Here is a 22,713-nt window from a genome sequence, read left to right as displayed (position 1 = left end):
TGGGTTAAAACTTAAACAGGGGAAGTTTAGATTGGATATAAGGAGGAAATTCTTTAATGTGAGGGTGGTGAGGCATTGGAATGGGTTGCCCAGGGAGGTTGTGAATGCTCCATCCCTGGCAGTGCTCAAGGCCAGGTTGGACAGAGCCTTGGGTGGGATGGTTTAGTGTGAGGTGTCCCTGCCCATGGCAGGGGAGCTGGAACTTGATGATCTTGAGGTTCTTTCCAACCCTAACTATATGATTCCATGGTATCCTAAAATAATTCAGTATTATGTTCAGTTACATAATCATTACCTTCTAGCTTCTGTTTCTTATTCAGGGAATATTTTATATTCTTTGTCACCCAGCTCAGTACTCCATCATCCAACAGCATCAAGTAAATAATGCTGTAGAGTGACACTAACTGCATAGAGTAGCAAACCTCTACAAATCAAAGCAGTTAAAAATTTAACTTCATAATGTCTTTATTAGAAGCCTCTGAAGTGTAGTCATAATAGGTGGGAGAAAATTCATAGAAATATGCTTTTAAATTTGGTACTGGTTTAAATTGGTTTGTGTGTGTGTGTGTACCTGAATAATTCTAGGACACAAATCACATCTCCCTAAAGTAAATGTCTAGTATTAAAGTCTGATAAACCACACTGTAGAGTAGTATGTTTTTCTGCAGTAATTGTAAGGGCTTCTAGGTCACTTGAACCTAACTGATTCACCTAAAGTCAGGAGAGGCAAGCCATAATGTCTAAATACAATTTTTTGCTGGTTACATAATAAGAATTCCCAGTATTTCCAGGGGAAGTAGGGAAGGATTTGGTTGGGTTAGTCCTAACTCACTGGTGATCAACAGTTCCGTTCAATCACCTTACTTACTTTTTGATGGGATTTGAGAGGTTCAGAATGGATTTTCCTTCAGCCGCCTAGAAACACGTACATTTGAGCTGGAACCAAACACCATCTCTTTCTAAGTGAGAAGCTTCTAAAAATGAGGTTGGGAGAGAGGGTAAGAGAGGTTTACTATAAATCAAGTAAAAGCCTTACTTTAAATGTAGATAGCAGTATCAACCAAGTTATGACTATAATACTGCATTCTATTGTTCTACTAAAAAAGGAAGGTGCATGAACTAGCACCATAGTAACTCATAACAGACTTAGGAATGCAGTGATTAATTACTGTCAGTCAAAAGATGTACCAAGAAACAATGCAGATTTATTTTGAGATGATTAAGCAGCTAAGTGATAAAGAAGAATTTTTGAAAACATTCTCCAGAAATGGAGAAATCAGAAGATTGGCAGATGCAAGAGCATCTAACTACCAGTCAAAACAAAACACCAGTCTACTTGCTGGCATCACTTTGTACATCTAAGATTATAAATGGTTAGATTTTATTACCCTCTTTCTCTTTGCAGTATTTTAAACAACAGAATGCTTAGGAAGCATTCCCAGTAGACTAATCAAGTGGATTCTTTTCTTCTGTAGTAGTATTTTTATGTATTGGTCTACCTAGTTTTTGCTGCAGAAGTAACAGCCACTATTTAGGGCAATGGAAACTGTGGAGGTGAGTAGTGGTGGGTGCTGCTGTTTCAAAGTCCATCTCCCAAATAACAAAAAAAAAACCCAAACCCACCTATAAAAAAGGTAGCAAGGAAGGCAGCTGCATCCTTCCTAAACATGTAGAAGCGATGGGAAGAAAAAGCAGTCCATTAAGTTTCAGGAGACAAAATCTAGTTTCTATGTAAGAGGATGGACTGAAAGATCTAATTTTATACACCAATTTATTCCTTTACAAGAAAAAAGTGAGCAACAAGGGAGGAATGGGGAGTTATTATTATCCTTTACCAAACCTTTGTGAGAGCATCTTGGTTTTTTTCTGGTTTAGTATCTTTCCCCATTCCAGCTGAGTAACAGCCTTGGGGAATGACAGGGAATGCAATCTGTCTGTGAAATAAAGATGGTCATTCCATGGCTGTGGTTAAGAGCCTTATTCCTGTCTGCCACCAAATTTGTTTTATAAAGTATTTTTGCATCCTTTTATTTGGTTGCCAGCCTGTTTCTTCTGTGTCAAAGTCTGGCTTGCCTCTGGTGTATGGGACCCTAAGTGGGCTAAAGGAATGCTTTAGAAAATAACTAACTCGCAGTGGTGTTTGCTGTCAGACAGCAGGGACTTGAAGGCACTGTTGTTTAATTGTAGTGGTTGTGGTAAAACAGTCTAGCAAAATTCCCATGTCCTTATGTAGTCTTTCTCAGAAATGTAATTAAAGGTAATATTCCAGTGTTCATGAAAAGTCTCCTTACCTTTCCTGATTTGAGTATACTGTATTTCTAAAACAGTGCTTTAATCATGAAATGACATTCTGAATAAAAATCCATCCTGAACTGATAGTTCCTTCGTGATCTCTTGTATTTACATTTACTATAATTAATACTTAAGCCAGCTTATTCCTGAGTTCATTATTATCTTTTGTGTAACAATCTCTGATATTACTAGATCCTCACAGATATGTCTGTGTATTTTTGGGTTTTCTTTATTAGTCTTCTTTTCCTAAACTTCTTAGGGCAGGCCTGAATAACAGTCCTTCAGAAATAATCTCTTCAAACCCCTAAATTATGTTGATTGCCATCTGCCGTAATGCACTTTTGGTCTCAGCTGTGTCCTTCCTTTACAGTAATATGATTAGTACAAGTGCATACAAGTTTCCAAATGTTGGTCTACCATTACCCCCACCAGATGCTAGGAAAATGCTACACCTTTCATCCCAATGCCTTCCACAGGACTTCAGCATGGCTACGTGTAAGCCACAGTGTCTCCTCTGCCTTGGCTCTTAATTCAGATCCTTCATCCAAGGATTTCAAACCACTTTTCTAGCCTTAATTAGTTTTGTTTCTGTGCTCACCTGTCATCACCTCTGTGAGATGACTACAGTAATTATTAAAACTAATAGTTTTATCTAAAGTAATTTATTAAAGTTCCCTATATTGTTTCTCTGTGACAGGCTTTACAACAGCCTTGCTACAACTGGTCTGAAGTTTAGCATTGTAACTTAGACTTGGGAAGCAGGAAAAAGAAAATTTGCTTGAAGAAAATTTATCTACAGTCCATGTGATTTCATCTCAAAACTGACAATACTATATAGCCTTTATGTCAGCAATCTAGCCTGAGGGTTACTCTGTTGTCTTTTTAAGTAATCTTCTGTTTTTCTTTGTCCAGTTTGATCGTTTCCTTTTAGTATCCTACCTTTCCAGATTTTTTTGGTTTTGTTTTAGCTCCGTGTAGCTGGATGTGGTTTGGGGTGGTTGCTTTATGAAACTTTTTTTTCCATCTAGTTACTTCTTCAGTAACCATGAAAAAAAAACCCCACTTCCGTTTGTGCACTTATTCATTAAGGTATGTCCTGCACAATCACCTTATTTCCTGCCTCCAGCACTCAAGGAGCAAGCAGGATGCACAGGTGAGAGTTGAACCAGAATAGTTACAGACTGTAAATAGTTACATTTTCCTGGATTATATGCAGATAACGGGATTTTCCCAACTTCTTCTCACTTATTCTGACACTAGGTCCACTTCATTCTGTGTCTCTAAAGGATATTTGCCAGACTATCAAATGATTTCATAATTGTAAAATTTATTTGAGACAGGTACTAAAGACAGTGAAATGCCTAATTATGTTGCATCACAAAAGATGCCAGTAAGATATGTTGGAGCTTAGGATACTGGTTTTCATGTCAATTAGGAGATACTGTCATAAAAACGCTAATTATTTTTCAAATTTTCATGAACTATTAAACATTTGTGTGTATGCTTCTTCTGATACGTTCTTCTTTCTTCCATTTTTTTCCAATTTAACTGGAAAGTTTACAAACTTCCTTAACTTACTGTAGCTCTTACACTCTTCCTTTGCCTGACCTTTGTCTTGAGAAAAGCGAAGAACGGGGCTAAGCACTATTAGTGAAACTGCAGTGCAGACTGCAACAGTGACAGCTGCCAACTTAACGCAGACTAAAGAAAATTGAGAATGTCATAAAAAGTGTCGTTTTTATCTATGGTGAATTGATCTTTGGTGCTTATTTTTCCAGTATCTGAATAAAATTAATCAGTAGGTAACAGTCTGCAGCTGGTTTAGTTTTAACTGAATAGTTATTCTGAGGGGAATTGTTGTTGCTTAGAATTTTTGATCATGCTCCTTTTCTAGCAAGTTTTAGATTCAATGGTGAAGGACTTGGTAATTGATGAAGCACAGTCTTTGTGTTAAGTTGCTATTGGGATGCTGTGCTACATGGAACCGGAATGGTCATCTGGGCTGCTAGGCTTAGTACTAATTCTGTCCACAGGAAGTGGGTAGATTTTTGTTTCAGTCATTGCCTCTCATTCTATTTTCTTTCATTCTGTATCAACTCAATTTATTGTCATGACATTGAGAATCAAAGGAACCTGATTCTTTAGGCAGGAACATACTCATATATTTCATTGTTTTATTTTGATTAGGTTCATTTTCAGTGGATTGGATGTTTTTAAGGAGTTGGCGATTAAAACAATCTGCTGCTGTACTTGCAGATCTCTAGTTTTCATGATACTGAAAGGGATTGCTTATTTAAATATAACTGGTGATACCATCATCCTATCAGTGGACGGATGTATATTAAAGAATGTGGTTCAGAATTTTGGCTGCAAAAATACTTCTTTAGAAGTGTTCTTGCTCTATCATCATCCACAATTCACAGAGCAGTGCGAAAGCAGACAAGGGAAGGTGCTGTCATACCTAAAACCATTTCCAGAAGGCCAGCGACTGAGATTGCATGTGCTATATTGTTTATTTTCGCTGTATTTCTTCATTTTCAGCTTTCCTGAAATGCAGTATTTCCAGCAAGAGAATGTGAGGAAAATTCTTACAGATGTTCTGTTCTGCTACGCCAGAGAAAATGAACAGTTGCTTTATAAGCAGGTAATGAAAATCCTGTACAGGTGGCATTCATTGACTCAACATTTTCTATGTGGTTTGACAATAATGTAGTTCTGTTGTATCTGAAGTTGTATCATAATGCTAAAGTAATCAAAGAGCTGCTTGTCAGCTGGATAGTAAGAAAAGTAAGCTCACTGAATAACATATGCTTTTTCCTCATAACACGGTCCCTCAAATTGTTTTCTTTAAGGTTACTAAGTTGTCTAACTTCAAATTTCTTTATAAACAGCATCTTTTTCTTCAGTGTAGGCTAAGAAAGAAAAAAAGAAAGGCTTTCTCTGCTCAGGCAAAGAAAGACAGTATGCAGCAGGATTAAAAATGGTACCGAATAAACAAAAAAAAAAAAATAGTGACTCTTGAAATTTAGGCATTACTGTTTTAACTTTTACATAATATTTGAAGTTACTCCTCAAAGTCCTAAAGCTGCGCACTACGTTAGTGAATAGATCTTTTTTCTAACCCTGTAGCATCCAAATACAATGCAGCTGATAAATGCCTCTTGACTGAAGGATAAGGGTGACAAATACCACTTTTACAGTGTTACCTGAGGGAGAGCCTGCTTAAACCATTTTTGATAAAATGGTAAAGAAAACCTTAAAGCTGCACTAACTGTGCATCCATATGGGATGCAGGATAATTTAATTCAACATTTGTTCTGACGGTTTTGAAATGACGATAAGCTTGATACTAAATTAATATAGCAAGACCAATATGCAGAGTATACAGAAGTTTATTTGTATTTGTTTCTTCAGGCTATTATCAGTACGGTGAGTAGGGACTGACAAACTGAGGGATACTCTGTGTGCACTGACAAACAAACTGCAGAGCAGCAAATTTTAGGTAGACGAAAACGTTTTCGTGACAAAAATACAGAGGTTCAGTAAACATGAAGGTTTTTGGAAGACACTGTATGCTTTCAGGCATGGTCTGTGACCACTCTATCCTCAAGCCAGGAAATTAGTGGTGTTTTGTGAGAAAAAAAAAAAAAGATGCATGTGAGTTGCAGGAACAGTTACTTTTGAAGAACTATCTTACAGCTTGTAACAAAAATCAAACATATAGTTGTCAAACACATGAAATCTCTATCAGCTGGTTATTTCTCATTTTTGACAGACTATGAGTAAGCGATAAGGTTTGCATGAGAACAAGAATGAGATTTGTGAGTTGTATTTTGAAGGGCACTACTAAAGAAAACACTCCAACAGTATTCAGCCTTCCCTTTCTAGTGAATATAGTCCAGAGTACTGATGATGGGAAAATGGAAGAACACATCCCAGCTAATGTAGTCTATCATTTATTGAACAAGAAGTATTATTTTACTCTTTGATATGACTTAAAAGGACTTAATTACCCTCTGCTCATGTTTAAAATCCTCTTGATTCCTTACCAAGAAATAACACCTTTTACTTAAGAATAGAATATTTAGCCAGATCAAATTTAAAACAAAAAAATAAAAAAGCCCTGTGTTTCATCACAAGCTGTTAAAGCAGTAATTTTCTACTAGGTGACACCCCGTTTAACATAGACCATATTGTTAATAGTTATGGGATTTTATTGAATTAATGAGACTGTTACCATGTAGTAGAATGTCTTGCTGAGTTAATTGAAACTGCAGAGATTATATAAATGGTATTAATGAACTTTGACTGCCTGATGCCTCAGCTTTAATAAAGACTGCTTGGTGGGCTAAATGAACATAGGCAGATAAAAGAACAGGTTCAATTTTGCAAGCCTACAGGCTGTTGACAAAGAAAACTTCTTTACCTCTGTTTTCAACTGGTGTTCATCAGTAATGCAGTAATTCCAGGAAGTGGTTGCTATAAGACTACGGGGAAGGTTAAGTGCAGAAAATGAAATAAATCTGGATCATGAAAGACTGTTTATTTAATCTCTCTGAAGTGTGTTCAGGATATCACCCAAAGTCTTGTGGTGCTGTGCCAAGTCCACGAAATGGCAAATGACTGTGGTTTTCCTCTCGTGTTGTGGACATGCGTCACTTTTATTAGGAACTTTTATTTTTTCTTACCTCTTTTTAAAAGGATTTGTTTGTTTGTTTTGTTAATTAATGCTCCTGTTAGCTAACTAGTAACAATCTTGCTTTTTTGTCACTATGGCTGTTTCTTTTTAGGTAACATTTCTTTCATGTCCATCAGTACCCTTCTCTAAACTGGCTAATAGGAAATAAGAGTTTGTGATGGTGACAGGAGGTTGTTTTTTCTCTCTTTTGGCAAATAGCTATCTTGCAATCAGTCTTCCTGTACTACTATTCTTATTGGTTCTGTTTTTACCATTGACTGAAGCCCCACTTCACATAATAATTACCCCTATATCAAAGTCAGATCACCTCCATGCTGCTCTCTCTACAGTTACCTGAATACAAAGTTCAAATTAAGGATTTTGTCCTCATATTCAGTATCCATCATGAGATTGGTCCTGTTATTCTCTATGGGAATTCCTCTATCTCATTTGTATGAGAGCATGCAAGAGCTACATTTGATATTAGAATTATAACACTTAGCCACTAAATGAAAACTCATACTTCTCTCTGTCAGCATCTGTGCAGGCTCTGATGTTTCCCTTTCAAAATGCTTGGAAAAAGTTTTAGTTCCTTGACAATTTGCATACTTGTAAATAAAATACATCTGCAGTTTACAACATTTCACTAAAATTATTACATAGCATCAGCCATATAGTCTTACAAGCAGCAGTCAATAATGCTCATTTAATATATAATGAAGTTGTCTTTGTAGTAGGTTTTGTGGATTTTTTGACCAGCATGAGGTAACATTTTATTTGATGAGGAGAAAAATATTTCTGTCCCTAGTCAAATGGAGTAGGATGTTGTGAAGCTGTATTAGGGATTTTAAAGACAGAATCCTCACAGGGATCGTTGAATTTTTAAATAGTAGCTGTAAATATAACATCTAAAGAGAATAGCACATTGTACTTAAGAATATATAAAAATTACTCTTAGCATTCTTCTGTAAGACTGGTGGCAAAATTCTGGTCCTAGTTATACTGAAAAGAAGTAGTGACAATTAAGCTAAATCACTAGGCTAACTGTTGTTCACTCATGATTTGATTGCTAGAGATGTCAATATAATTTTGAAATGCATTGATTCACTTTTCATTGTAGAAATGCTGCATTTCTGGTTTTCTTTTTAAACCATAGAATGTATTATGAAATCAATATTTTGTTGTAGCTGAGGAGTGTCATAAAATTATCTGAGCTCTGTCAACTTATTTATTAACACTAAAGAGTTTTAGTAAACTGCAGCACTGAAAAAATAAGTGTATGCATATTACACTGGTATCTTTTCTTGCCAAGCTAAAAATCTCTAAACATTTGAAGTACTCCTGTAACTGAAAGATCAGAGGTATCTTTTGAAATCCCAATATTTCATCATCTGTTTGTTTTGTTTTTGTTGTATGTGGGCAGCCACATTATGATTCTACTTCATTACAAAGTTGATACATTACTATGTTGGAAGAATGTATGATGCGCTTTTATCTTTTATAACTAATTCTTATTTTATGTCCTCTTTCTTCAGTTTATAAGTTTACAGCTTAGGTGGTAGCTTTATTAGACAGTCAAGTTTTTGGCATTTCCATTTCTCATATTTCATGTTAGTATATCAGGGTGAATAAAAGATTAGACGTGGAGCTCTTAATTATCTGAGGGCTGTGAGTATGTAGGAAAGTACAACCTGGGTTATCTATAGTTTATTTAAATGTTTTTGTAACTTACATTTCTTTCCTAATCCTGGATCTATCTCCCTGTCCATACTATTCCTTTCCCTCTTGGTATGACCACAAGACTTACAGAAATCTGAAGTTGTCAGTTTGCAATCTAACCAATATTGTTGTGCTTGGGAATTTTACATCAGCTCCTGAAATCAAGTGGCTACACTGGGCTTTTTCCTAATCGAATTTCTCTTTAGCCTTCATCTTTCTAAGTAGTCCCTTCAGGTTCAAAAATAGGAAGAGAAAGAAAACATCCAAACTGCTGTAGTTTTTCTTGTCTTTAGCTTTGCCCAGTCACCTGACTGCTATTGCTGCAACCTTGCAATTGAGGCTTTAACAGTCGTGATCTCAGTCCTGAAGAATTTGAAGTTAAATTTCCTAGGATTTCAAGTAATAGGACACAGAGAAATTTGAGAAATTTTTAAACCTCTTTTTTTCTCTCCCCCCCCCGGATTGGAATTCCCTCTTACGAATAGATATGATTCACTAACATGGAATTAGCTGCACATTCAAGTATGAGTTATTGCACACTCAAAAATGAGTTAGGGCTTCCACATCCACCTCTCTGCTCGGTTTGGACCACTTAAGGAATATCCCCATTATTTCCAATGAAACTTACAGGGGTTTAGTAGTTAATAGATCTGTTTGATACACATGAAGCTGATAAGCTAACTCACTGATACTGAATACTTCTCAAATGCTGCACAGGATAGCAACTGATATACCAGCAGGGTAGCTGCAGAAGCATGTATCTCTATCATTGCTCATGTCTGTCCATCATTGAAAGGGCTGGAAAAGCAAGTGGAGAGGCTCCCTAGCTTGGAACTACAAGCATAAAAAGCACCAATTATCTGACTCCTAACAGCAATCTAAAATGCCTGTGAGCTTGATGGTCCAGCATCCCCAGTGCTCTTTCTGCCAGCAGGGTAGACAAGATGATCTTCCTGGCATTGCTGTCTGCCCAGAGCACCCACCTGGAACTGGGACTGAGGTTCCACTTAGTGAAGGAGTTGCAGCTTTGAACTGGGGCACAGCTGGGCAAGAACTCCATCCAGAGTGACACCCAGCAGGAGTAGCCTGGTACCTGGCACTAAGCCCTGGCTCTGGTTGGTAGTTTTGGGATGAGGTTAGGAGTTCCCTTCCCTTGCAGTAATCCCTGTGTCCAGAGGCCACCAAATACATCTCAACCCTTCATACCACATCCCATCCATCACGTAAGGGCCCTCCCCACTACTTCTGTATGGCTGACCCCAAACCCCAACCTGTAGCTTGCATAGTTCTCACCTGCTGTCCTAGTGTACCACTGGGAGCTCAACTCCCTTGGCATAACCAAATTCCTCAGTTACGATACCTCAAATCCTCCTTTTTCCTGATCTAATATGAGGGAAGGGGCTGAATATCTGCTGAAGACAAGGTTTCATTGTGCAGGCTATTGTTTTACCTGACAGTGTGTTGCAGCTTGCCAACTGGATTGCTTGTTTCCGGAAGCAGTTGCTTCTGCTCCTGATAACAAATTGACAAGCCCCAGGTGTACTAAAGCAAATCAAGACCCCTTTTTTGTTTCTGGTGAGCTCTGGATAAATGCACCAGTAGCTGGCCTGGAGACCCAACCATGCTTCTAATGCTGGCCTAAGTCCTCAACTATCCATCCTGTTCTGATGGCTGTATGTATCTATATTTTTTCTGTATCTTCATATAGATTGCATATACTAGTAATTGCCTATAATGGAACAGTACCAGGTGTCCTATGCATTATGTTATAATGAGTTTATTTTTAATACTGACATAGCAACTTTAAAAAAAAAAAAAAACACGAAAAAAACAAACGCTCATTTTCATTCCTATGTCCATAGGAATGGAAGTTTAAGTTTTCTGATTTCCCCAATAGCATCCCTTGTCTCCTCTGAAGGCTACTGTTACACTTTTATCTATGGCTTTAGAACATTATCAAATAAAAAATAATTTTAAATTTTGAAATTTGTTCCTATTGCAGATTTTTGTACTGTGGATCATGATCGTAATTATCATAAATAAAATTCATATTTATGAATATAGATCTTGGAGTAAACTGCCAGGTGCAGGGTTGCCTACCATTGCCAATTTGTTTTCTGTTGTGGTAGAAAAAGGGAGAATAACTGGCTTCTGTATATTATATAAGACTAAACACTTGGATTTAATCAGACTTTAAGATAAAAGCCATTGATTATGAAACTGTTCTGTTAAGAATGTAAATCGTCTTGCTTTTACTTAGTCTGCATCAGATATTGCTGGCGGCCTGATGCTACGCATTAGGAACTATTATATGACTGGAAAATCTTACTATACTTTTGCTTCCTTTTATGTTTAGGGTATGCATGAACTTTTAGCTCCCATTGTCTTTATCCTGCATTGTGACCATCAAGCTTTTTCACATGCCAGTGAAGCTGCACAACCAAGGCAAGCATTGCATTTTATTTGTATAGCATTAAAAAGCTGCTTTCTTAAAAACTAATAAATAAATAAGTTGGCTGGACTTGAACTTTTAAATGTGTGTTTCTTATGTCTTTGTTTATAATGGGTAAACTGATATCAGAAATTGTTACATTTTCATGGTTTTATGTAAATGACCTTATTTCATCTTCCATACTACATCTGCTGAAATGGGGATTAAAAGTGTAGACATTGGCCCCTTCACAGGTACTAGATGGCAAAAAAAGGGGAGAAAAGAAACCTAAGGAGAGCCTTAGTTGAAAAGCTTACATACCTACCTGCTGTTTCACCTTATTCTTATTGCCAGAAATGGTTTAGGTTTTGTCATTGCAGAGAGGAGGCAGATTAGAGAATCACATTCATAGAACAGACATGTTACCAGTTCTCTTTCCTCATAAATTAAAAGAGAAAAAAAACTCAATGTAAACAATTTATTGTGATTGGTATTTCTTTCATCACCTGCAGTGTTGCAGCTGCAATATTTGACTATCCTTTGACTTTGTAGTAGCACTAGGTTTAGCTGTTGATTCTCTGTTCCAGTCAAACTTCATGTGTGTATGTGCACATGTAATTATACAGGTATGTATAAAGTGTATAAAATATTACCTCACACATGACTGTCCATCAAAAAATACAGATGCTTTTTTTCTTGCCCTATGTGTAAAGTTTTGGCTTTTTTTAGAAAACAAAAAAAGAAACTAATTGTCTTCTTGTATCAGTTGTGATGTTTAGGACATTTCATTTGTCTTTCTGCACTCTTTTTGAGCCAAGTAGTGAATAAAAGCCAATTTAATTATTTGTACTATATAATATAACCTCTGTTAGTACCCCTTAATTTGATTGTCCAAAGGCAGTTAAGGATGGAGATTATTTACAAGTGTGTGGTTTTATTCAATGTCTGTCGTATTCAATGTCTGTAATCCTGAATTACCTAGAAGATGCTTTTCCGTGCTAAGTAACTTAAAATAACCACATGTTATGCATAGCATTCTGTTCCGTCACCATTGAAAAAGTAGAGCCAAGCAGTGAAGTAGATGGAAAAGAGGTGCTGTCACTGATTAATTGCTGTTAAAGTACAATAAAAATACAGGCTATTAAACCAAAATAAATTAATGTTTTGATACTGTGTATTTGACCAGTAACCATATTTATTTTTTTTTTTTTTGTTTGGGACAAACGGTGATAGATTGTGCAGCAATCAATTATTCTAGATCAAGCATATTCAAATAATACATTGTGACATTCAGTAATTTGTTATTTGGAATAATTAGATGGTTACTTCATTGTAGCGCAGACAAGGCAGCTAATTTGTTTTTGATCTTTATAAAAAGGAAAGACTTCATTTGTTCAATGGAGTTGCTCTTTTTAATTAAAAAGGCTAGTTTTCTCATTTGCACTTTATATGAAAGTTGGCTTATAAATACATAATAGTACATGCGGAACGCTGACCAAAAATAAACATTCACACTTGGATTGTTCACTGTTGCCTTTTTCAGCGAGGAAATGAAAGTTCTTTTGAATCCTGAATATCTGGAACACGATGCCTAGTAAGTTTTAGCAACTTCCTTTACATTTTATTTGCTCTTACTTATAATACATTATTTAACACCAAGTTGCTGCTTTTTTCCTCTCCAGTGCAATGTTCACATGTCTCATGAAAACTGCAGAACATTGGTTTTCAACTTTTGAACATGACAGTCAGAAGGTAAATATAGCTCTAAAATTTATTTATTGTATTTTTAAGCAAATGTGATTTTTAATATGATTGAAGTAATTTGAAGTTAAGACGGCATCTTCTCTTAAAAGACTTGGTTAAAGCAGGCTCAAATAAGTTTACATCCTTTAGAGGCTCTTTAGAATTTGTTCTTAAGTATTTGTTAAGATATTTATTACATAACACATACAAATACATAAGTATTTGTTAAGATCCCAGTTAAAAGTTCCTATTTGTTGAAAAATCACTTGATAATCAGAAAGCCGAATGCACAAATGCAGTTTCTCCTATGTATGAGTGAAGTTTGTGTGTAGCATTTGAAAGAGTACCTCTCATAGGCACATCTGTGTGTCTCAAACCTGTGCAGATGTCATACTAAATCAACACATATAGGCAGCATTTAACCTATGGAGGCTTGAATTGTTTTTAGCTCTTTAATATATAACCAATTTGCTGTGAAACCAAAACTTTAATCGTATACCATCAATCAAAGGTCAGGATGCATATTCCTCCTTTGCGCCCTCCCCCCTGCCCCCCCCCCCCCCCCCCGGCATCATCACTACATTTCCTTACTTTTTTTTTTCCTTGACCTCAGGGTATTCAAACAGAGCGAATGTCTTTGCCCTCAGATCTCCTGTGCAGCTATACAGACATCACTGTATTTAGTATGTTGCTTCTTTCCAAAGAAGAGCTTTTTCAGTGCTCCTAGTTCTACAGAACTATTCCTTGCAGGCACCTTCTAGGGACCATCTCCTCCTTGCCTGTAACCATTTTTCATGCATGCCATCAGGGACAATTCCCTCATATCAATTGCTCAAGATTTCCTTTGAATACTTTTTTCCTGTCTCTTTCCCTCCTTACATTTATCTCTTTTTTCAATTCTGAAAAACTACTTGTGTGGTGGTGTGTATGTGGAAGGCTCTAGCAGAACATAGCCCTATTGCAGGTATTGCCAAGACTTTCAGTGTATTACATCTTAAAAGAGTTATCCTCCAAACTTGGTTCCAGCTTGATTCACTTCAGGGTTTTTCAGTTCAGGGTTTTTCACATAGACCCCAGGGTGAATATCTGTAGCTAACAAAAAAATAGTAAGAATTTGTTTGGATTTGGATGTCCACATCTGTGCACCAAAACCTGTATTTGCATACTGTAATTAGGTAGTACTAGTTTGAGATGTAGTTTTGCCTGTCTGTTGAAGAAAAAGGTGTTTAACCAAGATGCACGTAAAGGCGTCTATTTTCCTTAAATATTTAAATGTATCTGTGTATATATTTTATTAGACATGGAGCATTGAGTCTTGGCCTAAGCTATCTACAGGTAAAAAATATTATTTGGGTTTGTGTTTTTACATAATTCTTAGTAACTAAGGATAAAGCAGATGAGATGTGAATATTATGAACTTACTGCGTAGTCACTTGTGTTCCAACAACGAAGCTGTGAGACATTTCTCCGAATATAGCACCTCAGAATTCAGTGTGTTCAAATGTATTTGTGCCAGTTCTTGTGGCAGAGTTGGTAAAGTCTGAGGTGGAATTTTACTCTGGGAAATGACTTCTTACAGATTTGCGGTGCTTCGGTAGAAGGTGAAAGTTTATATTGCCCTTTCCAGTCCTTTTGTGGCATAAAAAATTAACAATGCAAAGCGCATGGATTAATATCTAGTTGTTTGTTTTTGTTCTTTGCAAACATGTATAATCTTTAATAATCCTTGCTTGTACATATGCCTTTTACAATCATGACTTTGAGGGTTAGCTACATAATAAAGTCTGTATCTTCACAAAGGAAGCAATGAAAGCGTGTGCTCTGAGAGACATGTTACATTTTATAGCTTCTAACAGTTGGTTCCATTACTCCCAATTGCCATTAGAGGAGCTTCTCCAGCTACTCCATTCCCTAGTGGTTAATGAGAGAAATCTGTCCATGGTTTATATGTGTACTATGTCCTAGCCTCTCTTTACTGCTGTAGCATTTGTTTCCTAAATGCGTGAATATATAAATTGTATTAGTATCAACTGTCAGCCATTCCAATTCATGTTGTGGTAGGTAATGTTTTGTGGCACAATTTGATGATTCTGTTTGTAATACTTGGTCTAAATTTTTCATCTGCATTTCACTGCTATCCATATTTAAATTGTTCTTAGAGGTGAATCTGATGCTGTCCCATAAACAGAATAGCACATCTCTGAGACACCCCACTTTTTGTCTCTTTATTGTTAACTGCATCCATTTGGGATTGATCATTTATATTTCATGTCAGCAGTAGATGACTAAATGCAGGCACTCTTTTCTTTTTCTCAAGACTTAGAAGCTCACAAAAAGGAAACAGGTGTTTTGCCTCATATGGCAACTTAATATATAGTGAGAATGGGCAGGGGCAGAGTATCAAGTTGTCCACTTGGCTTCTGTGCTTTAGGCACAGGCACTGCGAGTCATTTCTAGTTAAATATTTTGGCGGCTTGGCTGTGTCAGTTTATTTGAGCATCTTTCTGTTTGGGCTGTTTCTTTCACACCAGCTGATGTGATTTTTTGGAGCAATTTCAGCTGACTAAATGTATTATCTATCATTTTCTCAACCAAATTGTGTGAGAGGAGACAACAGACATATCATATGCACTCTAGTCATCCACTGAGCTTCTTGGTGGAGTGCACCAAATCAGGAAGCATGGAAAGTTATGGCATTGATTACTGATTGCAGCTGCTGTCCCCACAGATTATGACATGCTTTGAAGATTTCTGTTAATGGGTTAATTTCTGAGATGCTGATGAACTGCATTTTGATGGATACCATTTACTTATCTCATGCTTTTAAAAATGGCAATCCAGTATATCTTATTTGATGCACTTAGCCATGTTGATAGTCAGTCGGTCTGACAGTCAGCAATGTGTCAGTGCTGCATTATGCCAAGGTGCACAAATGCTTGCAAGTGATAAATAACTACAGTTTTGGCACTCTGCTGTAAGAGGAAGCTTGCATTAGTTTTGATATGCAGAATCTTTTGACACTTGAGCCAGTGTTTAAAAGTCTGCTTTCTAATTTTGTAACGATGGCTTTAAACCCACAGACAACTAATGATGTAAAGGCTAATTTGAGTAACTAGCTAGTCTTCTCATATTACAAATCAGCAGATAGACATTACAAGTAGATAGAACCTAATGTTGAGATTTCTATATGAGAATCCGTGCCTATAGAGATGCACCAGTTACTAAGAAGGAGCAAAACGGCTCCTGGTAAACCCAGGACAAGAGAAAAGCTTAAAATGCAGATCTTTTGAGTCATCAGAGTTATGAGAGCATGCAGTGGTTACACTGAAGTTAAAAGTCAACTTGAATAAACCAGAATGAAGTTCATACCCACTATGTGCACCAACTGATGGAACATGCACAGTCTATGAATGTGTACAGTTACAGACTTTTATTATTAGTTTCAAAGATGTGTTTATGCAAATAATTACTGATATGTTTATGCAAATAGTTACTGAAGACTAGCATTTAACTTTAAGGCAATGATATGATATCATATCATACTTGTATAGTTGAGGAGGAGATCAGTGGATACCCTTTTTCGCTATTCTGCATTCTAGCATGTGACCAAGAAAATAAAGAAATGGGTCTGAAACAGAGATAGGAAATAGCCATGCAAGGGAGAAGCAAAAATCAGGGTAAAAAGAAAGCTGCCCGGTTTGGTAATAAAGAAGTTAATAGAATAATTTTTAAAGGAGGTAGGAGAAACATCCTTTCTCAACATATATGGAGCTGTGGAGAACTTTAGTATTTAAGTAAGTGACAGCATTTCTTATTAGCCCCTAAGATGCTAGATGTTTTATTTTAAATTTCTGCTTGGTAGAACAGAAAAGATTTTGAATGAAGGGACACCATTTCAGTGAGCTTTATTTGACGGTCTGTCTGAGGGAGCTTTTGTCAAGCAATTTGATAGGGCATCTTAAATGAATATGTCTTGGTACCACAACAGCATGGCAAAACCATCACACTGTAATAGACAGATAAATCCCTTTGCTGCAATTGCCACAGCAAAGCAACAATTAAGCAGATTTTAAGATACAATTTATAATCAATCAGATCCTTAAATAGAATCATTTTACCTGAAATAGCTGCTCAACATCATACACTTTTTCTATGGTACAGAAATGGAATAATTAAGAAAAAAATATTTCAAGCAAAGGAGATTGACATAAAAAATAAGCTTTTTGGAAGAAATTATTAAATGTTCACCTCCCACTTAAATGTTAAACCATGTTGTAAATGATTGCGAAATATGGATACTTCTCTTCCTTCCTCTTAAAATGCTAATACAGAAAGAATGGGGTTGAAGAGGATCATAACTATAGGAAACAACCTTGGGGATAGTCTCTACAACAACAAAAAAAAAGCCTTTCTTTGTTATTGAATGTAAAACATAATGTGCTTTATGCTGTATTGAGCCAAGTGATTTTGTCTTTCAAGAGTTTAAACTATAATGAAGTCTTCTGAAATTCTTAACCCATTGACCTTGATAATGCTTCTCTATCAATAAATTTAGCAAAAGTGTATAAAAACTGTAACTATTTTTTAAAGTGAAGCTTTCAGGTCAGATAGCCATGATGACAGATTGCAACAAAATCATTGAGAAATCTTCTTACTGTTTCAATTTTCCCTCTTTTATAACTTCAGCATTGTTCCTGACACTTTAATTCTCCATTTCCCTTTCCGCAATCTTTCTCTTGATAGGTTTGATTTGTTCCCTTTTTATTTCTGATCTTCCTTTTTACATGTTTCCTATTCAGTGTGCTTCATTACATCCTGAATTCCTTCCTAGCATTCTGCTTCTTTTTCAATAATGCATCACTCTTTTGCAGAAAGAAAAAAGATAAAGCAATATCAGGTTCAAGTATGCTAATACTCCAGTAGTTTTCTTTCTCTGTTTTCAGTTGGTTTATGTCATATTCTAGATCATTACATAGTTTGCACAACCTTTAGGTCCAACCAGCTACCTTCCAGTCCTTGTTTTAGAAATTTTCTGATGCATTATCAATGTTGTGTAGATTTTGAGGTACAGCCAACAGAACTTCTGAGCAAGGGAATCCTGTTTAGGAAGCGTCATTTGAAAATAAGTTATTTCCTATTTGGTATGCAATTTATTGTCCTCTGAGGGCATATATTCTCTACTAAGTTACCATTTATCTGCTTTGCTCTGGACTGACTCAGACTGCTGATATTAAAGCTAAAATAAAGCTGTCAACACTTTGTCAGAGCATAAAAAGTAAAGCATGCGTGTAAAAATTGATGTGCAGAATGAGAAGATGAACCTTGGCATGCCTGGGAAGGGGAATCCCACAATACCTTTCACAGAAGTGGATACTTGAGATTCCTCTTTTGCTGGAAAAGAAATGAGTTATTAATATGTTTATTTGGAAGGCAATGATGAAAAAACAAATCTCTTGTAGACAGTCCCTTTTAGACAATAAGACTTCATAGGATATTCTCTTTTTTTATCATTTTCTATGTCTGCAGGAAAAAGATGTGATGATTACACCTACGCCGTTTGCAAGGCCACAGGACTTAGGCCCATCTATTGCTATTGTAGCAAAAGTAAACCAAATTCAGGATCATCTGCTGAAGAAACATGATATTGAGCTGTACATGCATCTGAACCGACTGGAAATTGCTCCACAGATTTATGGGCTGTGAGTGTTTGCAAAGCATTATTTAATTTAATTTTTACTTCATTATATTAGGACTTTGTTTTACTTGAATTTAGGGATAGAGGAATGGGGCTAAAAGGAAGTACTTCTTTTCTCTTAGAACTTCAATTTCCAGCATTACAGTAAATGACACCCCACTGTTTTATTAGTGACAGTGGCATTCCCAATGCAGATAAAGTCCATTCAGATACACGTGTCCTTGCCTATGGCAGGAGGGTTGGAACTATATGATCTTTAAGGTACCTTCCAAGCCAAACCACTCTCTGATTCTGTGAAATAGGAGAACTTGACGGACTCCCAGTGCAGTGATGAAGTACTTAATCGAGTACCTTTTCTACCTGTGGTTTTCCTATAAGAAGAAATGGGATAATAGGACACAAAGAAAGGGAGAAGGGGAAAATTAGTAGCACTGACTGGTTCCTTTATTTAATTTTATCACCAGTTGAGTATCAGTGAACTTTCTTCTACTGCAGACATGGGGTTTTGGATACTGGTAATACAAGTATGGTGGGGCACATTAAAAGTTAAGCAGTGTCTGTATGTTGAGTCAGCGCAGGTAGTCCTTCTTGCATTAAGCTGGCTCAGGGCCATTCAGCTGGTTGTGTTTTGTGCCCCTTTTTCCAGGGGGGCTTAATGGGCTAGGTGTGACTTTGGATGTGGCCTTGTCTGCGTATTTCCTCAGCATTGCATCCAGACCAGTTAGAGCTGCAGTGATCAGTCTCGGTCAGTACAGACTGTTGCAACTAGGGTGAACCAGGAGTAACTGTGAATCCACTGTGGTTTTAAGGAAGATTTTTGCCTTCTTTGTCTGGAATTCTAGACATTTGATTCATTTTAATCATTCAATAAAGAACTGGCAAGCCATGTGTGCAGTTACAGTGACAGAAAAATTACACTTTTCCTTTTTTTTTTTTTATTTTTTCAATGATTTAAAATAATATAATTTTTGCAATGATTTAAAATAATTTCCATTTAAGCCTTTGCCTTAAATGGAAAAAAAAACACAAACACCAGTTTCATTTATAGGCGTGAATTTCCAAATGTAATTGTGAATTACATTTAACAACTCAATAGAAAATGTAGAGCGGGAGGGAAAAGGTGACTGTATAAATGTCAGGCCATAACTGCGATACTTAACATTAAAGTCTAATTTGATGTTACAGTAAAATGTAAAAATGCTGTGACATAGTATGCCCTCAAGAGTAGAGTTAAGTAAGACTTAGTAGTCCCAGACTTATAAATAACATATATTAGAAAGATGAATGTAATTCTACAAAACTTCCTTAAATAGTTTTGATAGCAAGGTGTAACAGGGAGAGGAAAAACAAGCCAAGTAAACTCAAGGTACTAGAAGTATGAAGAGGATGGTACTACAGTATTACAGTAATTTTTTACGTAGTGTACAGTCGTGTATTTTCTGGTATCGTCACTAGAGTGGAAGAGAAAAGCAGCATCTCTAATAATCTTCAAGGGTAGTAATGAATAAGCAGGACTAGTAATGAATAATTAGGCAGTATTAATATCAAGGAAAACAAAAAGACTGTTTCTTTTTTAAGGCTTACAAAACCACACAGAAAATAAAGCTCAGAAATCGGCAGACAGGTATTTTGAGACAAAAATAATTTGTACTGAAGGTATTCACTTCAATATGAAATTTTGCCCTTCAGTAAGAGAAATAATTGAAAAAAATATACTTTTGCTCAAAACATAACATTATAATAACAGAAGAATGGTGCAGTCTGGTGTGGCATAAATAGAACTGAATCTGAATAAAGAAATTTACAGTTAAGGGAATGAATTATGAGAGAGAGCTTCAGGCTGACTATCACAAAAACCTTACTACCGAGGAGCTGTTAGACTATAAAATAATATATCGAATTAACAAAGGAAAAAACATCAGAATATTTTAAAGACAGGCTTTGAAAAGCTCTCAGAAATGGGTAGCATCATAGAGAATGAATCTGCGCTGGTAGAAGAGGAAAGTAGGTTGCCTGTGAGGTCATATCAGTCTCTGACTTCTGATTTAACATAGAGGACAGGAGGAAAAGAAATGGAAAGGAACATGACTGTGTTGTATTATTCTCACCTTTAATGATGTCTGAACTCTTCAGAACAGTCATTTCCAGTAGTGAGCCAGCTGACAGTCTCAGATGCTGGATTTTTTTTTTTTTATTTAACATTTCTTGAACTAGAAACAGCATTTCTTAAACATAATAGGTTATTAATAATTGCTAAACCTAACCCAACTGCAAAATTCATGTGAGCTTTTTGTTGAAGTTTATTGTTTTACTGAAGTTTGTTGGATTTGCCAACATAAATATTCATCTGTCAGCCTTGATACCACTTATAAAATATACAGATGGTAGAAGGAAGACTGGGAACTTCCCTCAAAAGATACTATGGCATTCCTGGTGATAAGTATGAATGTGTAAGGCTTGTATTTAGTGGCAGTCTCCCCTAACCTGAACAAGTTGCACACTTACTTAAAAATACAGTATTTTATCCTTTGCATCCTTCTATAACCTTCTGGAGCAAGGTAGAAACAATTCTTACTTACTCTTTGTATTTTCATAGAGTTGATTTCAACCTTTGATGTTTGCAAATAGTCCTTTTAATTTTCAAACATGAGGAAGACTTGTTCTGCTGAATGGCAGGTACCCGAGTCTGTTGTACATTTCCATGTTCAGAAACTGTCATTTAAAATAAAATGTGGTCACAAACTTCTTGAAATTATTATTACCTGGAAGTTTAATAGGCATTTCAGTACATGCGGTATCACTCATTAATTCAAGTTGCTGTCCAGTAGCGCAAACGTATGCTCATTATAGTTTTTATTATATCCATGAGAAAAATCTTTATCTTTTTCTTCACCAGTTAGTGCTCTGCAAATTGTGGACTCATTAGCCCCAGCATTGTATGCCAGGCTGCATGCTGGGAGGTGCTGCCAGTTTAGAAAACTTTTCTCTGCGTAGTTTACATTTGGTGAAGCTTCAGCTCAGGGCAGTGGATTTCTTTGTATTCTGGAGGCCATCAGTGACCAGACCTCATGTTACCTGGCTATCTCATTTCGCTGCTGATAAGAAAGAACACTCTGTTTGGTACAGCAAGGTATCCTGGGGTCCTGGCTATGCCATACTCCATGCTGTGGTCATTCAAGCTGGTGTCATATGCAGTATCAGGCTTAGTACAGGAATTTCTGTAGATGAAAATTTTGTTAGACTGCACATTCATTCACTTGCAGTCAGTCACTGCATGTCCCTGTGGTAATTATTCAACTGCTATTAATATCAGCTAAAATGGAACCAGCAATGCAGCAAGCACCTTTCTTTGGTCTTATTTACCATGTTTCTAGCTTGTTTTTTAGATCCCAAGATAATGTTTTGCAGAATAACATTGTTTCACATTCCTGATAGCACTGCAAACTGCATACAGTCTAACCAAGCTATAATAATTATCTAATCATATCTAATTTTGTACTTTTTAAAGTAAAGCACAGGAATGGTTTGAAAATAAAATAGAATTGATTGCATTAACAGTTCAGTGACATGCTTCCTGATAATAAACTTTTCTCCAAATAAAAGAAAAAAAATGCTAAGAGTGAACAAAAAGATTGGATACTCTGGAGGCTTGACAGATTGAACATTCAGTTTAATTGTAAAATCAGATGAGTTAACAGTGATTAATGTCCTAGATTAAATGGTATTCTAGTGTTAATTTCTTTGACCTTACATCTAACTCATGTTAAAGTACAAAATAATTATTGCAAAAGCATTCTGCAGTTTCTGCAGTGGCCAGTGTTTGCTATGGCAAATTAAGCAGGTTGCTCTCTCAGCTTGACAAAGGTTTGAGGGAAGTCTTCAGCTACCTGTATTTTTGGGACATTATTCTTCCATTTATAGTAGTTTGTAGTAGAGGACTTCTTTTACATTGGACTGAAAAGATGAATCAATTGGAAAAGTCCCAAATAATATCATTATTACTCCTTTACTTTATGTACTGAGGGTTTCCAAGTAAATTGTATTGCATCAAATGAAATTCTCATAGAACTGCATGCAATAAGTCCAGCCAGATCATGTAAATATAAATGATACGGTTGTATAGAAATAATGCACACAAAGATAATGACAAGGCAT

At 36.2% G+C, this 22,713-nt stretch overlaps 1 protein-coding gene across 11 annotated transcripts in view; it reads left to right on the top strand.

The window, feature by feature from the left end:
* Positions 1-22,713, top strand: part of TBC1D5 (TBC1 domain family member 5) — a 328,319-nt gene that overhangs the window by 187,633 nt on the left and 117,973 nt on the right. For all 11 annotated transcript variants that reach the window (XM_065666027.1, XM_065666031.1, XM_065666023.1 and 8 more), the window contains 5 exons: positions 4,834-4,936; positions 11,046-11,134; positions 12,664-12,714; positions 12,803-12,872; positions 18,390-18,562. In XM_065666027.1, coding sequence (XP_065522099.1) covers positions 4,834-4,936; positions 11,046-11,134; positions 12,664-12,714; positions 12,803-12,872; positions 18,390-18,562 — 486 coding nt within the window. The remainder of the gene's footprint in view (positions 1-4,833; positions 4,937-11,045; positions 11,135-12,663; positions 12,715-12,802; positions 12,873-18,389; positions 18,563-22,713) is intronic.

The sequence above is a fragment of the Lathamus discolor genome, chromosome 2, assembly GCF_037157495.1.
Source record: "Lathamus discolor isolate bLatDis1 chromosome 2, bLatDis1.hap1, whole genome shotgun sequence".
Lineage (NCBI taxonomy): Eukaryota > Metazoa > Chordata > Aves > Psittaciformes > Psittacidae > Lathamus > Lathamus discolor.
The sequence above is the reverse complement of the archived record's forward strand: the minus strand, read 5'-3'. Positions and strand labels throughout refer to the sequence as shown.